Below are 16,928 nucleotides of genomic sequence, written 5' to 3' on the forward strand. Positions count from 1 at the left end.
CGGCTCTCCAGATGTCCATGGACTACAAATCCATCAGCCCCTCCCAGGGGCTGATGGGACTTGTAGTCCATGGACATCTGGAGAGCCGCAGGTTGCAGACCCCTGGATTAGAGGGACCCTGGAAGCTCCCTGGTTGACTTGGGCTGATTACCCTCTCAGCCTAGCCTACTTCATAGGGCACAGATGTCAAACTCGCTGCCCTCCAGATATTATGGACTACAGTTCCTATCATCCCCTGCCAGCATCATACTGGCAGGGGATGATGGGAACTGTCGCCCAAAACATCTGGAGGGCCGCAAGTTTGACACCTATGTCATAGGGCTACTGCTGTGGAAAATGATGTTGAAAGCTGGTAAGTGGGCCCATTGGGGAGAAAAGCAAGGCATATCTAAAATAATGAAATGATTTCTGGGTGCAGGGTCAGAACTCATTCATGGATTAATGTGGTTGGATGGTTGTCGCTCTCATACCATGGGACTTTGTTGTGTAGCTATAAATGCATGTAAGCCACAGGAATCTGCATGGAGTATGGGACGAGGCTCTGAGAAACTCTTGTCTGAATCCCCGTTTCTGCCACGAAAGCTCACTGGGTGACAACAGGCCAGTCACACCGTCTCAACAATTCTGTAAAATGCTTTAGGTCCCCATTGGGAAAGACAGCTGGGCATAAATATCTAAATAAATAAATACTGTTAAGTGCAAGCTAATGTATAAATCAAGACTCATTTGCCCTAATTCAAAAGCAAAGAGTAGAGTCACTAACTGACTGCAGGCGAGGGGGTGGTATGACCTGCTCCTGTGCTTTTATTAGAATCTGGAAGGAAATCAGCAGGTAATGCTTTTTATAATGTGAAAGTAATTAGAAATATTAATGTCCCCGGGTCAAGCTGACCTTAAGGATAACTTACAGAAGCTCATTGGAAAACAGGAAATTTAGTATCGAGTATATGGAGATCTGCAAAGGAGGGAGACCTCAGGACCCAAAGTTCTTACTCTGCAGGGTGGGGAAGAGACGATTCTGCAGATATTATGACGGAAGCCCCTTGAGTGCTTGTGCTCACAGAATATCTTCCCAAAATAAACGCACAAGCAAAAAAAGGCTATGATGGGATTGCGCTCTTGCACTTTTCTAGCAATTTCCCCTAAAGAGTTGCGAGGTCTTGTGACCCAGCTCTCATCTAAAAATAACCGATTGCCTGTAAAGGGTCCTTACATTTCATTCAAGTCAATGTTGCAGGTACTCTTTTTTTTTTTTTCAAATGCTGCATCTACCCAAACAAATGAATACATGCAAAGAGTGCAGTTTTCCCCTGGCAGTTTATTATGGTATGAAGGAAAAAACATTTTGGTGTGCTTGAAGTGGACATTATTTTACAAATGGAGGATGACGTGGCTATTAAAATATGATTACACAAAGTATGAACATTTTCGAAGTTTACAGTACAACGGATTTCTTTTATAAACAGACTCTTAAATATACATATGACAGAAAAAACATCCAAAGTTAAGCTATTTGCATTTATTGACTTCTTCCCCCTGGGAGGAGAAAAAAAGAGCCTCCTATTAAAAACAGAGAAGAAAATACGAAAATTGTTTAAAACCAGGAACAAATCACCTGTACACTACAAACATACATTGTCGAGGAAGGCAACCCAGGAAGGGCCATCCACTGAATGAGAAGAGCTGTCTAGGCAGACTCTTGTTCTCTTTGGATGTTAAGGATTTTACAAAGCTGAACTTCATTATTCTACCCTCCCAGCTCAACAGCCTCATGACTCCGGGGAGCAGTTTCCCACACACACATATATCACTTGTAGATCAATGTGTGTGTGTATGAACACTCCTTGAACAATAAACCTGCCATTTCCAAGTATTGTCAGTTGTATTTGGTCTGCAATGGCTCATTCACACGTGCACATCATGGCTTCTGTTGTCCCAAAGGCGCATGAATCACAGGTGTCAAACTCGCGGGCCTCCAGATGTTATGGACTACAGTTCCCATCATCCCCTGCCAGCATCTTGACACCTGTGGATGTGTGAACCAGCCATAGACCAATGGCAGCAAGAGTTTTCCATCCAGCTTAGATCGCAGCTTGCCAGAATGAGACAGCTGATTAACTAATTTGTGGGGTAAATTTCTGGGCCTGGAAGGGATCAATTCTCATTTGCAAGATCAAAATGGATTTGTCATTCAGTCAACCAGACACATTAATCTGTGCAAAGGGAACGGGGAAATATGGACTCTTACCATGCTTGCTTTCTGTGTGATTCAGTTTGCCACGACACCCCTAGTTCATGTGTTATGTCAAAAACATAAAATATTTGATGCTGTAATACACAGTATTACTGAAACTAACAATAAATTGCATATTTAGAACAAAGTGTAATTCATTTCCTATAATATAACAAAGAAGCGTAGTCTATAGGGTATTTACAAAGAATCCAGCAAAGAAGTATAAATACTTCCATATTTAATGTTTAGGAAAACATAATTTACAAAATATTCAAATATATGTACAGTTGTCTGAAAAACCCAGAAGGGAGGGAAGAATTAGTTGGCCAAGTTTTTTCTTCCAGCCATGAATGATGGGGACTTCTTTCATTGAAAGTTTCTGCACAAACTATTTACATTTCCCTCTGTTCCCCTTGAAAGTTACACATGACCAGAGCTTTGAACATGCTGTCCCAAAATGTCATCTATCATTGTCAAGTTATTTAGCCAGTCTTCATCAGTGCCACCCCCGCCACTGCTGTTCTTCATCAGAGAGTCAATGAAGTCTGCCTCGCTGCAATTCCCAGGCAAAATGGAATTGTTCGGCTGGGCCACAAAGTCATACTGTGGCGGCAGCTCAGCGGCAGCACTCATTCGGCTGAATGTTCCCGTCGGCTGGCCGGTGGAACCAGGATAGGTCGGCGGGCCAACCGCTTGAGCAGGACTCAGCTGGTTAAAACCAGACACACCTTGAGGCATTGATTTCATAACATTCATTGCAGCTGGCAAAGGTCCTCTGGTTAAGTTGGGCCTCAAGTTCTGATTGTTCAGGATCGCCATGTTTGGGCCAGACTGTCCAAGACTGACTTTCTGCATCTGTCTGGCCTGGACTCCGGGAGCAATCTGATTGGGGGGCACCACGGCCTGATGAGAGAACGGTTGCCCTGGGATGTTTGGCCTCGTGGTCTGTTTCGAGAAGAGGGGACTACTGGTGTACTGCTGCATGCTGGCATCCATTTGGCTTTGATTTGGCATCCGTGGTACCCCTGCCGGTGTCCACATCTGTGCAGATGAGTTGGAATAGATGTTAGGAATTCTTGGCATAGATGGCTGCCTCAAGTGCTGCTGAGCAGGAGGAGGATTCACCAAGGAGCCGGTGCTGAAGGCAGACAATGCCAAGCCTGGCCGAGCTGCGGGATGGCTGTGAACCGTTTGGCAACCGGAATTCATGCCCAGAGAGTTTTGGCCTGGCCGGAGATTGAAATCAGAACTGGATGGAAACATTCCTGGCTGTTTGTTGGGGTTATGAGACATCATCACCATCCCCCCGCTGTTCTGGCTCATAGCAGCCGGAGAGATCCCAGAGCCCAAGGCGTTCTGTAAGATCCCCTGAGCCGATGGCATTATGCGGTGGTTTGGGGGAGGAGTCTGCATGGACTGGCTGCAGTCGGTCGGCATGGGCTGGGAGACAGCTGTGCAGAAATGAGGAAAGTGTTACATTAGCAAGCGCATGGATTCCGGAGTGACTTGAGGACGATATCCCCACGCATTTAAGGTTTTCTTCTGAGCACAATACATTATATAAATAAGCATGCACTATGTGAAGACTTTCCTTGGAGCTACTTTCAACCACCCCCCCCCCCCCCCAAAAAAAAAAGTTGACTCAAGTTACTTTGCCTCTTTGCTGAAGGCAAAGTAGTGCCAACAGGCTCCAAGCATAAACATGTAGAAATGCTTTGCAGCCAAGTTAAATGACCAGCAGAATCAATTCCTGCTGAAGGACACATGAAGCTGCCTCAAATTGAGTCAGTCCATTTATCTATTGAGAGCAGTCCTTCTACTCTGACAGGCAGTGACTTTCTAGGGTCTTAGGCAGAGGGCTTTCACATCACATACAACCTGACCCTTTGTTAAGTGGAGAGGCTGGGGATTGAATCTTGTGCTTGCAACACAGATACTCTTCCATTGAGCCATGGCTGCCCCCCAAAAGTGTACCACTTCAGGTGGAAAAATCTGCGGTTGAACAGTTTCCCATTAAAAAATATATATATACAGATTGTTGGGGAAAGATCAAGCAAGAACACGATACATTTCAAAGCAGGCTTTGGTGTATCTCTTCTTTTTAAAGCAGCTTTTCTTAGGGAGCAGTCTAGCTTAAGCAACTTAGTAGTAGAGGGAATGCTGAATTCGTAACCTTAAACTGTACAAACAGGATCTCTTATTTCTGTGTTTCCTTGGAATTAAGACAGGGCACAAAACTTCAAGCTTTTGCGAACACACTCGCTTGCTTCTTACCAGAAAACTGATTCATCTGCTGGCCCACAAAAGCGCTCCGCTGATCAGACGCCACTGCCATCATGCCGTGTCTTTGTTTTTCCTAGGAAAGGAAAAAAGGGGGAGAGGGTCCCATCAATGGAATCTCTCACTGCCAACATGAATTATCTGCTCAATAAATTCAGTGGGCAGGAGTGCATGATGAAGAGTGGGTATAAGAAAGACACACATTCTCTCTTCTAGCTAATCACAGTTACCAAACTCAATGCGAAGTCTAGAGTTCTCCATAAATTACAACTGATCACCAAACTAGAGAGGTCAGTTCCCCTGGAAAGAATGGTAACGTCAAAGGGCAAATTGTATAGTTCACCATAAACTCTAGAAGAAACCGAACACATCCCCACTGAGCTTCCCTTCCCCAAACTCAACCCCTCCCACCATATACCACCCTCAAATCCCCAGGAATTTTCTGAGCCGGACCTGGCAATGCTACACTGACCGTAACCCCCAGCCTACATCCAAATAATGTTAAAATGCTGCCTTCTTCGTCACCCTTTGCTGAAATATTTGAGCAAAGGGAAAGTGCTGAGATTTTCATTGTGGCATTAATTTTTATTGCTATGATACCCTGGCTAAGGGTCTACTCTAGTACCCTTAATTAATTGTAACAAACGGGACAGCAAGCCCTGGAGCAAAATACTAGTGGTATAAAAAGATCACCAAAACTATCCATTAACCTAATGGACTGGCTTTATTAGGCTTCCAAGAAGGACAGGGGTACATTATTAAGACTTTTACACCACATGTTTCCATAAAGCTCAGGGCAGCTTCCAATAGAACAGATTATATCCACAAACTTAATAGAACGCCTTAACAGTTGGGAGAGACAAGGCCTTCTGAGGTAATACGGAAGCCCACGGGATGGAAGCACCAATTGAAAATGACCAGGTTATCTTCACAAATACATGCTCAATTCCACAATGACATAGAAAGGACGAGTTGCTGGGCTGAACGAAATTAGCATATGGATTGAACATGAAAGAAAATAAGTATTTCGCTTTCTAAAATGTGCTTACAAGAATATGTTGCCTGCTGAATTGGACCCGTGGGCCAGCTAGTCCAGCACCCTATTTTACATGGTGGTCAACCAGTTACTCTGGAACACCAACAAACAGGGTCAACAGCCCAAGGCCTCCCTCAGATTTTGCCTCATAGCACTGGAGACAGTGCCTCTTCAGTGGTGTCTCGGAAGTTCTGGAGAAGGTCTGAATTCTTCAGTGATGGCTATTAGGAGAAGGTATAAGCCATTCTGTTCTGGTGGGCTTGTGAGCTTAGATAAGTTTATTTATAGATGGATAGATAGTCTGGCACTTCTGTTGACTAGGTATGTTCAGTTCGTTATTGATGTAGTATAAAGTTTGGGCATGGACAGAGGCGTGAGCTGAAAGATAGGAGGCAAAGGGCTGACAGCTTGGAACCAGTGTTTTTAAGGGAACCATGTACTGAATCCCAACCAGCCCACAACACAGTGCTGCTATTACATTTCTGTTGTATTTTCTTTATTGTTATTGTAAGCTGCTTTGGGTCCCTTGAGAGAGAAACGTGGGATATAAAGGCAAATAAATAAAATCAATGGCGTGCTGCTATGGTTAGAGTGCTTAACTGAGATTGCAGTGACCCACGTTTAAATTCGCTATACAAAGAAGAATGGTGGAGAAGCTGGTGGAGGGCATTCATCTGTGTAAGCTAACCTATCTATGACATGGCCAAAAGTCTGAAAAGTTTACACAATGGAATGTTTTCATGTCCAGAAGGAGCAATTAAGCTCGAGCTTGTGTATTTTGATGTCAATGCATTCAGTCATTTGTGTTTTCAGACCCTTGTTTTTGTTTGGTTTGTTTTAATAAATAATTTTTAATCCAAACTATGAAGGGCCTTGGGCTGGTCACTTCTGCAGCCTAACCTTACTTCACAAGGTTGCCACACGAATGAAATGGGAAGACGAGAAGCATATATGCTGCCCAGCACTGCAGGAGGTTGGACTTAATGACCCTCGTGGTCTCTTCCAGCTCTATGATTCTATGATAGGTGGGCTAAAATGGGAGATGCATCTGAAAGGCCCTGTCACTTCAACACCAGCCCCATAAGCCATCACACAGCTTCTCACAGAAAGGCCGAGCACCAACCTGTAGCTGCTGCCGCCTTATTATCTGCTGCTTTAGTATATGGTTCCTCATGGTATAACCATTCACCATCGGCCGAGCCGGAGCAGGCGCTGGACCTGCATTTGGGACAGCTGTTGGCTCCTGAAGTGTAGCAACAATCCCCGGGTTTTGGTCCTGTCATTTAGAGAGAGAAAAGAAAAAAGAATTGAAATTTCACAGCACAGAACATTGCTGAGACCTCTGCAGCACTAGTTCACAAAACCTCCAACCAGAATCACAGATGACAAAGTGGCTCAGTTCAGACAGCCCCCTTCAAACTGCAGCTTGCATGAACTTGAGTTCAGTTCAGTACACAAACTGAGGTTTAAGCTTCTAAATGTACATGTACTCTATGGTTAAGAAAGCTTACTTTGTGTTCACTTTATTTCTGATCAGCACTTCCCAGAGAGCCCCAGAGTCACCGAGCAAGCTTTATGGCAAAATAGGGATATGAGCCCAGGTCTTCACCACACCATGCTATGCATCAGGCTGAAAAAAGGAATGTGTCATCCCAACATATTCACATATGCCCAAATCCACATGGGAAATATTAAAAACCTTCTGGGCAGCTTAAAGATTCTTTTCATAGTATCACTTGTGGGGGGTGGGGGGGGGGATGTTTGAAGAAACACCTGCTCTAAAATCCTTCCTCTTTGAATCTTCAAGAGCCAGGAATAAAATACCATCTCCTCATTCTATTTTTATAGGAATTAATATAAACTGTACCTCCCCATTAAAGTTCGAGATTGATTTATCATTTATATATACCATATAATCATAACTGCTTCTGTCGATCTCTTTCTAAACACCAACATGAAGCTCTTTCCAAATACCAACATAAAATAAAAATGTAGTTTGTACCCATTTAATAAACAAACACACCGTGTAATTCAATACACAAAAGGCTACTAGTAAGGAGTATACAAATAATGGCGATTTCTCTAGGACAGGGGTCTTCAGATAGCCTAAGATGTGTGATTCTGAATTCCCATCAGCCCCTGCCAGCATGGGCCATGGTGGCAGGGGCTGATGGGAATTGTAGTCCATGAACATCTGGAGAGCCGCAGGTTGCAGACCCCTGCTCTAGGAGAATCCCAGTTCACAAGAAAAAGGTTATTTATTATCATAGGTGTTAAACTTCCCTGGCTTGTCCATCTAATTCATGCAGTGGGAAGAAGAAGAAGAGAAGAAGAGTTTGGATTTATACCGCCCCCCCTTCTCTCCTGTAGGAGACCCAAAGGGGTTTACAATCTCCTTTCCCTTCCCTCCTCACAACAAACACCCTGTGAGCTGGGTGGGGCTGAGAGAGCTCCGAAAAGCTGTGACTAGCCCAAAGTCACCCAGCTGGCATGTGTGGGAGTGCACAGCCTAATCTGAATTCCCCAGATAAGCCTCCACATCTCAGGTGGCAGAGCGCCCAGTTCCTCCAGATTAGAATGCACTTACTCTTAACCACTATGCCACTGCTGTTTCAGGGATGTTTCAGGGAAGAAACATCCCTGAATCTTACCAAGGAGAGGAAACCATGGGAAGCTCAATATCTTGAGCTATGATCTTAATTATTTCTTCTACGGTAAGCAACGTAGTTGCACTAAATTTATGATATTTTTACTGTGCTTTTCTACCAAAAGCAGTGCCCACAAATTAAAACCAATAAAAATGCCTATTAAAGTATAATGAAAAGGTCCTTGGAAAGGGTTTCTCAGTGAGGTCTTGATCCAGGCAAAGGCTGCTGCCTCCTCTCCCTCCTGCTTAGCACTTTATAGTGGTAAGGAAGGGGAGGGTCTCAGCTAGAAAGGGAACCAGGCACAACAGAAGGGTGCCCAGTCGTGTGATGGCAATTGGCAAATGGGGAAGTTAGTTTAGGTCAGCTGACTGTTTGGTTGAGAAATTACTTCAGAGGATGATATGCTCAGGTATTTGTCAGGGCTTCATCTCTTGCAAGGGTTCCCCAGCCTCACAGAACCACCACTCTCACTTTCAAAGGGGAACCCAAACAATTCAGAGGCAATATGAGGGAATTCTTAGATAGCCTGGAAGAGCTGAGGCTTGTACCAGATTGGAATGGCTGAATCTGAGGTTACTCAACAATCCTAGACCTGGAATGAAAAGCCACTGTCGTGTTGGCTAGAGTGCTGGACCAGGATTTGTGAGGCCCAGGTTCAAATCCCCATTCCACTGTGGCATTTTATTGGGTAATCTTGGGCCAGTCACTCACCTGCATCTTAACTTACATCACAAGGGTTGCTGTTAGGATAAAATGGAAGAGGAGGGAATGATATTGTAAGGTGCTGTAGGTCTGCCTTTGGGGAAAAGAGCAGAGGCTAGAGTTTTAGGACGACACATCGATCCTGAAAACCAGTGTTTCTATTGGTGGGATCTGCTAAGTAACCAGAGTGACAAAATAGGAAACAGGCAAACAAGGGAGGAAAGACATTATACAGTCTGTTCCTTTGCCACCATCTGCCTCATAACCTATTTCAGCTTCTAGTACAATTTTACATTATTGATGGCACTTTGTTATTATTGGCAGAGAGGTCCCTGTATATTATACAGTCGGCGCACTTAAAAACTGGGCTACGCTTCCTTTGTTTGCCAAATGGAAGCCCACATCCTTTGTTCAAACATCAGTGTTACCAGAAGATAAGCAACCAAGAAAAGGGTAGGTACCTTTTGACATCTGACAATTAGGATTGTGCCATAATGGAGAAAACAGGAAATCAGCAAGGAAACGTTGTGCGATGTTTATGGAGAGCAAAGCCGAGTGGAAGAGGTGGGGTGTGGGTGGAAGAGGAGGTGGGTTGCATCATGGGAAGAAAAATCACTGCTTCACCTGGGGGAATTCTTCCTCTCCATTTACAGAAGCTTCAGCCAAAAGAAAGCCACTGAAATCTCTCACTTTTATGGTGTTTTACTATTTGTCATAGCATTTATCTGTTCCACAAAGCCACAAAGGCTGAAACACAAATGCTCACTGGGCAGTTCACTAGTAGATGTAAATCTGTACCTTCCACTGCATCTCATTCTCATATTTGTTGAATGCTCTCTGGTGGCAATATATTATGAGCACCAGCTGTATTTATGAAACCACCCAGCTCTGCTTCTCTGGCTCCTGTTTCCTAACTCTCTCCCCCCACTCCAATCCATGCAAAAACCAGGCCGCTCCAGAGGGTGGCAAGCCCAGACATTTGCCAGGGCCCCCGGCTCAGCAAAGGGCCCAGAAGTGCCAACTCTCTCCATCAAAGGAGGTCAAAAACAGCCTGAGAAAGTTCTCCACTCTCCTAGAGGTTAACAGGCCTGCGGAAGATGTCTTCCCCTAGGCATTCCTGAATGACGCAGCAGCACTGACATAAACAAACAGAAGTGATGTTAGTAAGGAAAAAAAAGTCCTCTGGAAGCTTCTGCCCATTTCATGTGTCACGTGTTGTAGGGTGACCATGTAGCTCTACGCTGGGTTGCCTCCAGGGGAAACAGATCTGCAAATGGAGCAGGGAGTCGATTTGCTTGGCCTACACCCGAAAGACTCCCAAGTGCCCCCTCCGATTTCCTCCCAACCTAACTGGCTATGTAGCAGCTTGATCACTATGACAATCATGTGGATTCTTTTGCTCCAGGCAACAACGTTAATGAATCCCATCATGAAGGTGTCTCCTTGCTGACAGCAACTCCCCTTTTCTACTTCAAGTCTTTCCAACTTCATTGGAAAGAGAATGCCAATCTCCCCGCTACCTCACCATATTATTAGGGGGGAGGTAAGTGTGCCGCCCAACACTAATTGCAGTAACAAAACAGCTTTAATTATGTAAGGTGCTCCTGTACTTGCCCCGCTGCAATAAAGGCAATTGGATTCATTTGCTTGCAAGTCTGTGGGATAAGCTGCAACTGGTTCAAAGCGAAGTTTGAGAAAGGAAATTTAATTAGCTCCTCAAACCTAGGAGGGATTTTTTTTGGTTTTTGTTTTTATCCCCCTAAATCTTGTGGGAGGAATGAGAACAAAAACACAATAGGAGGAAATGGCAATTTGCATTCTACAACATTACATTCAGGATAAACAAACATCAGAAAGTTCTGTATTTTCACCACTAGTGGGAACTGCAGTATTTCATTCAACGGAGGGGGGGGGGGGGGGAAGCTCGCAAGTGTAACAACTAAGAATAGCTCTTGCACATGACCAAAGCGACATTGCTATCTGCATCAAAGGTTAATGAACCTGATTTTCTCCCCTTTTTATCACTGCTAAGGAAGCCCAATTGCCTTCTCACTTGCAGGCCCAGCCACGCAAGCCAAGCCATAATACTCATACCACGGCTATGAAATTGTTTGCCAATTAACAATTTCTTTCGTCACCTGATTATTGAATTAGTTAATTACACTTTAAGCAAATATCCTGGCACATTCCTCAGCATCTCAGTAGTGCCTCTCTGACACACTGAAGAAAGCGGAACATCTTCTAGCATAACCAACACACACCCAGAATTAGTCTTAGCAGGAAAGGCCACCCCCAATATTGCACCCTATTACAATTAAGGATACCAGAAATAAGAGGATCTCCACAACAAGGAAGCAGGCCTGAACTTGAAGCTCCGATTACCATGTTCTCTCTTTTAATGTAAATTGTCTCCATCATCTAAATCCTTTTTGATTAGCCAAACTTGCAGCCATTGTCTGAACTGTCCCACACTGAAGTTATAGGAAGGTGACACACATGATAGAACAGGGGGGGTAGGGGTGGGGGGACCGTCTTACCCCATATGTCCCTCTGCGGCCTCTGCATTCGGCAGAGGCCAACTTGCTGATGGTCCCTAGCCCCTCAATGATGCGGTTGGCCTCTACCCGGGCCAGGGCCTTTACAGCCCTGGCCCCTGCCTGGTGGAACACTTTACCACCAGCTATCCGGGCCCTGCGGGATCTTGGAGAGTTCTGCAGGGCCTGTAAGACCGAATTGTTCCACCGGGCGTTTGGAGGGGCCGACCGCTGAAGTGCGCCCTCCCCCTCCTCCCCTCCTTTTTTACGCTCTGGGCCCTTAATTTTTATGGGGCCCTCAGCTTTTTGGGTCTGCTTCCAGGGTGGGTATATAACGTTTTATGAAGTTTTGTCGGATGCCGCTGTAATTTTATTTAATTCGCTGTTTTAATTGGGATTTTAATGTTATTGCTGTTATGATTATGTTGTTCACTGCCCAGAGCCCTTCAGGGGAGGGGCGGTATATAAAATTGATTATAAATAAATAAATAAATAAAATGGTGCCCAGGATAACACCTGCTCCAGGCACCCCCACCCCACTGACTTTAGCCGGTGGGAGCCTGCCACAGGCCACCCCTTGGCCCAGGCCCACCAGCCTGCTCCTTCAGGCAGTGGAGGCTCCACTGGCTGAAGCAGCAGCCTGGTGGGCCCGGGTTGAGGGGAGCCCAGAGGTGGTCCAGCCAGGCTTCTCCTTCGGCCAGCGGAGCCTCCGCCGGCTACAGGAGCAGCCTGGCAGGGTGGGTAATTCTCCGCCTCCCCACATGACCAGCCGCCGTGCACCTGGGGACATGTGACCCTGCATGTCCCCGGGAGCACTCCGCCCTTGTGATCGAATTTTGATTTTAAAAACCACTGGAATTATAATCTCCAAACTACAGAGATCAGTCCCCCTGGAGGAAACGGCAGCTTTGGAGACTGGACTTGCGGCATCATGTAGACAGCCGGTGTGGCAGAGTGTCACATACTCTCAGCTTTGATTCTGGCAAGTGTTTATTTACATGAGAGTCTTCCAAAGAATACCAGGAGGCGGCAACTACTTTCTCAGTCATGACACCAACATTTTGGAACTCCCTCCCTAGAAAGATTTGTCCGTCTTACTCTTGGGGTGTCTTCAATCAGCAGGTGAAGATTTTTGTGTTTTGTTTGGCATAAACAAAGCAATTGTTATTGACCCTCCTCTGTGGTCATGATATTGTTTGTTTTGTTGAATTATTTTGTAATTTTAAATGTTTTTATGTGTGCCACCTGACTGGGTAGAAAGGCAGCATTGAAAAGTTGTAAATAAAATAAAATTAAAAGGGCATGAAATTCTGAGCAACAGTGAAGTCTTTAAAGATTAGGGGAGGTTTCTTCTTTTAAAAAGTACTCTAGAAAGCATGAAGTCGGGACAACCATTTCAAGAAAGTGAAACTATACAATCAACTCACCATGTGCACAGTCTTAGGCTGATTTTTCCTCCTTTGGGCCCCAGTCTCAGTGCTTGGGGAGCAGAGACATTTTTAGGTTTCACCTCTGCATTGGTATAATATTTATCATCTCCCACCATCAGATTTCTAATCACTGTGTTAATCGGGGACTTTGGATTCTTCTCTCAGTAGACCAACAGTGATATCTAGCAAGACAGTTACCTGACACTGCTAATTAAAGAAGGGAAGCAACTGCTAAAAACGATAAGCAGAGATGTGACCAAAGAAAGATCTTGACTTGTAATTGAAATATAAGTGGCAGGTCCACATCCTAATGTCGTCCTAAAGAATTCCCAGACTGCAAGAGATCAGTACTTGGGGTGTTCATGAAATGGATAAAGGGCCACCTTTCATTTTAAAAGTAGATATCCAGCTTGGGTTGCATCAAGCATGGAGAGGCTCTTGACCTGTTTCAGGAATATCTCAAGGCCCTTGCCCTTCAGTTGGTACAGATTTTTTTCTTTTATTGTTGGATTTATTACCGTTGAGCGGAAGGGTGATCCCAGCAGGCACGGCAACGGTGCCTCTGCCTACCTGTCCCTCTTCCTCTGCTTCTCAGGACAGGTGGTCTTAAACAACCTTCCTTTTGCGTTCCTTCCCTTGTTTGCTAGAGATTTCTGCTTTTATTTTTCTTCCCCTCCAGTTTAGAGATGCTTTTAAAGATAAAATTGAGTCATTATTCAGAAATCTCTTGAAGCTTCTCTCGTGTGTGTGTGTGTGTGTGTGTGTGTGTGTGTGTGTGTGTGTGTGTGTGTGTATTTTAAACAGTAGCATTGATAAAAACCATGTAAACTCAGCAGGGGTCCCCACTTTCCCCACCCATTTACTTGATATATAACCATGTGAAATACTGTCAGACTTAGGTTTTCTTAGCTTATCTCCAAGGCTGCCAGTCAAGGGAAGGCTTTGTTTGAAGTCTGTAAGCGATCTGATGGGGTAGACAGTTTTGTTAGGAGGGAGCGCTTTCAAGTTCTTCTTTCTTACGTTGTTACAAGGGCTGGTCTGATGTGCCTCACACAAAGCTAACGTGTCTTCTTTGATGGAAACGACGGCAACAGGAGCACAACACCTGGTTGGCATCTGTATCAAGGGCTGTTCCACTTCATTCTCTTTTTAAAAAAGAGACACTAATCTCCATAAAACTACCATTAGATTGTGCCCCATTCAAGAGAGAGATAAAGATCGATAGTACAACAGTATCTTCAAAGTCATCTAAGTTCCTAATAGGCTGGGTAGGAAGATTAGATTTTATGGCACAGAAGCATCTTGAACATACGGTACTTTGGCATACATAGTAAGGAGCAAGTCTCTGTTTCTATTCTGTTTATGCAAAAAATAATAATAATTAAAAAGTCAGTTCCTGAATAGGGTATAGAGTTCAGTCTCCAGTACAGGGGTGTCCAACTCTGGCGCTTCAGATGTTCATGGACTACAATTTCCACCAGCCCCTACTGGCATGGCTAGCAGGGGCTGAAGGGAATTGTAGTCCATGAACAACTGGCATGACCAGCAGGGGCTGATTGGAACTGCAGTCCATGAACATCTGAAGCGCCAGAGTTGGACACCACTGCTCTAGTACAATTGCTCACAATGGTTACCCAAAAATTCCTCAAACAATGTTTGCTAGTTTGTTTTATTCACCATTTCACTCCTCTCCTGCCCAGAAATTGAAAAATCCATGCAGGCATTCTCATATTGTCCACTGACTCTGTCTAATACAGTGATTCACAAACTCAGACGTGGTGCACCCATTTGGGAAAGTGTCCAGCTGCAAAACTAACAATAACCTGCCCCCAAACCAATCAAAAAAGGAGATTTGGACCCCAATAACCTCCCAGGAGGTATCAAGTCTGTTGGAAGCTCTTAGATTTCACACTGTCAGGAAAGCGTTATCACTCTTTCCTGGGCATCCAGTACCGACCTGGTCTCAAATTTCTAGTAGAATTGTCATAAATGTTCTGGCAATTTGCTAGCACAGCAAAAGGCCAGAGGTCATAGCACTCTCTGTGGTGAGTTCTTCATCTGCAGGACTGAACTGGTCTCCTTCTGATTTGTGGGGAGGAGTTTCCTGTTCCTAATGGTTTTTCCTACAGATTCATACAATTGGAAGGAACTAGAAAATAACTCACATCCAGCTTTCCATCCTCAGGATTTTTTTCCCTACCAGCTCCTACTCCTTAGAGGAGCTGCAGAATAGGGGACTGCAGAACTGACCACTGCAGCGGCCTCAGGCAAATAAATTACCCCAAACTCTTAAAAAGACAAGACAATTAACAAAGACACGGCCACATAAAGCATGTAGGCCATTGGCCAAACCTGACCTTGGGGAAAAGTCCTTAAAACTCCAAACACTCTTGCCTTTGGATCTGCTCATAGGGTACTTCTTACCCTTCAACTTGCTGAAATCCAGTGTTACCATCCACAAGGAAGGGAACAGAAATATCCTCTGGGCAAGCCATTAGTTACAATAATAGCTTGAGCCATCTGTTTCTTCACTTGAAGCTTGCTCCAACAAAACTTGAGACCACTAGTTGTCATAAATCAAGACGTGCAGAAAGCAGACTGCAGTCCACTGGTGGAACATCCAGAGCCTACGGGTGCTGAAATGCTTACCAGGAAAGCTGGTGAGATCTAGCGAGGCTATAATTTAGATATTTATACCCTGCTTTTCTTCCCAATGGGGCCTAAAGAAGCCCACCTACCACACAGGGTGTTTGTTGTGAGGGGGGAAGTGTAAGGAGTTTGTAAGCCCCTTTGAGTCTCCTATAGGAAAGGAAGGAGGGATATAAATCCAACTCTCCTTCTTATCAACCATTTTCCTCTTTTCCATTTTATCCTTATAACTATTATGCTGTTAGCCTGGGGGGAGGGGGAGGGTTAACCCAAGATTGCTCAGTGAGTTTCCGTGCTTTAATGGGGATTCAAACTTAGGTCTCCCATATTGTTGTCCAGCACGCTAGCCATTATACTTTACTTGCTCAGGATCACCTGAGCACATTCACTCAAGTCAATTTGGGGGGGGGGGGGATCTTTGGGCCCCAGAAATTCTAGTGGAAGAAAAAAAGCCAGGGTAATGTCAGACTTTTCCTGTTGTAGACTACAGACTGTCGGTTGATAATTAATGGAATTACAAATGCAGCAGGTCTTTGTGAATAAATTCAGTGCTGATTCTGTCTATTTGATCCTAACCTTGAAAGATGCTAACAGACCTGACCTTCTGGATTCCATCTTTGATAACAAACACTGTCTGCAGCATTCGACTCATTACATAGATGGGCATTTCTTCTGCTCATCCATCCACATGACCAAAGCTCAAAAATGGAATCCTTTGCCAAAAAAACCACCCCTATTTCAGTTTGATTCTACCATCAACACTGTCCACACAACACTACAACCTTATTGATGCTGAGAGCAGCCCTCATATAATTCCAGCACGACCTAAACGCTTCATTCATTTCACACAGGCTTTTTGGTCAGCAATCTTTCTCATCATCTCTATAAGGTTGCCCCAAACCCAATGACAAACTGCCCCACCTCATGCCTGCTTACAAAGCAGTGGTTGACTCGCACAATCCATTTGTTGCATCCAGGCAGGCACACGCTTACAGAGGGGTGGGATGAGGTTCAGAGGAGTTCGGTAATTGAACATGCAGCAGAAACTGCCTTTTGAGTTCTGTCTAAGAGGTCTGGGAGATTGTTGCAACCTCTCCACAAAAGGAGTATGCTAAAGTAGTAGAGGTAGAGCCGGGGAATGGGCAGGCTTGGGATTGGGAGGGGTAGAAAATGAAGAAATGTACTTAAGGCAGAGATTTTAAACAGAAAGGCTCAAAAGGCTTATCAAGTGATTTACAGATTTCCCAACACACCCTGTAGCACGTTTACCTCAACATCACCACACAGATTATTAAGCCATCATCAGGGATAGGAGGATGTTGCCCTTCACAAGAAAAAAGAGGCTAAATAAGAGTTGTGCACAAATGTGTAAGCTGTTTTGATTTCAGAAACGCCAAATACTCCAGTCTTTAAAAA

General features: G+C 44.6%; 1 protein-coding gene across 1 annotated transcript in view; it reads right to left on the bottom strand.

Moving 5' to 3' along the window:
• Positions 1–1,298: 1,298 nt before the first annotated feature.
• MAMLD1 (mastermind like domain containing 1) overlaps positions 1,299–16,928 on the bottom strand; it is a 106,519-nt gene continuing 90,889 nt past the window's right edge. Inside the window, exons 3-5 of the mRNA XM_048514459.1 lie at positions 6,673–6,825; positions 4,508–4,589; positions 1,299–3,684 (exon numbers count right to left, since the gene is read on the bottom strand). Of these exons, the coding sequence (XP_048370416.1) occupies positions 2,654–3,684; positions 4,508–4,589; positions 6,673–6,825 (1,266 nt within the window). The 3' untranslated portion in view covers positions 1,299–2,653. The remainder of the gene's footprint in view (positions 3,685–4,507; positions 4,590–6,672; positions 6,826–16,928) is intronic.

This window comes from Sphaerodactylus townsendi, linkage group LG13, assembly GCF_021028975.2.
Source record: "Sphaerodactylus townsendi isolate TG3544 linkage group LG13, MPM_Stown_v2.3, whole genome shotgun sequence".
Taxonomy (NCBI): Eukaryota; Metazoa; Chordata; class Lepidosauria; order Squamata; family Sphaerodactylidae; genus Sphaerodactylus; species Sphaerodactylus townsendi.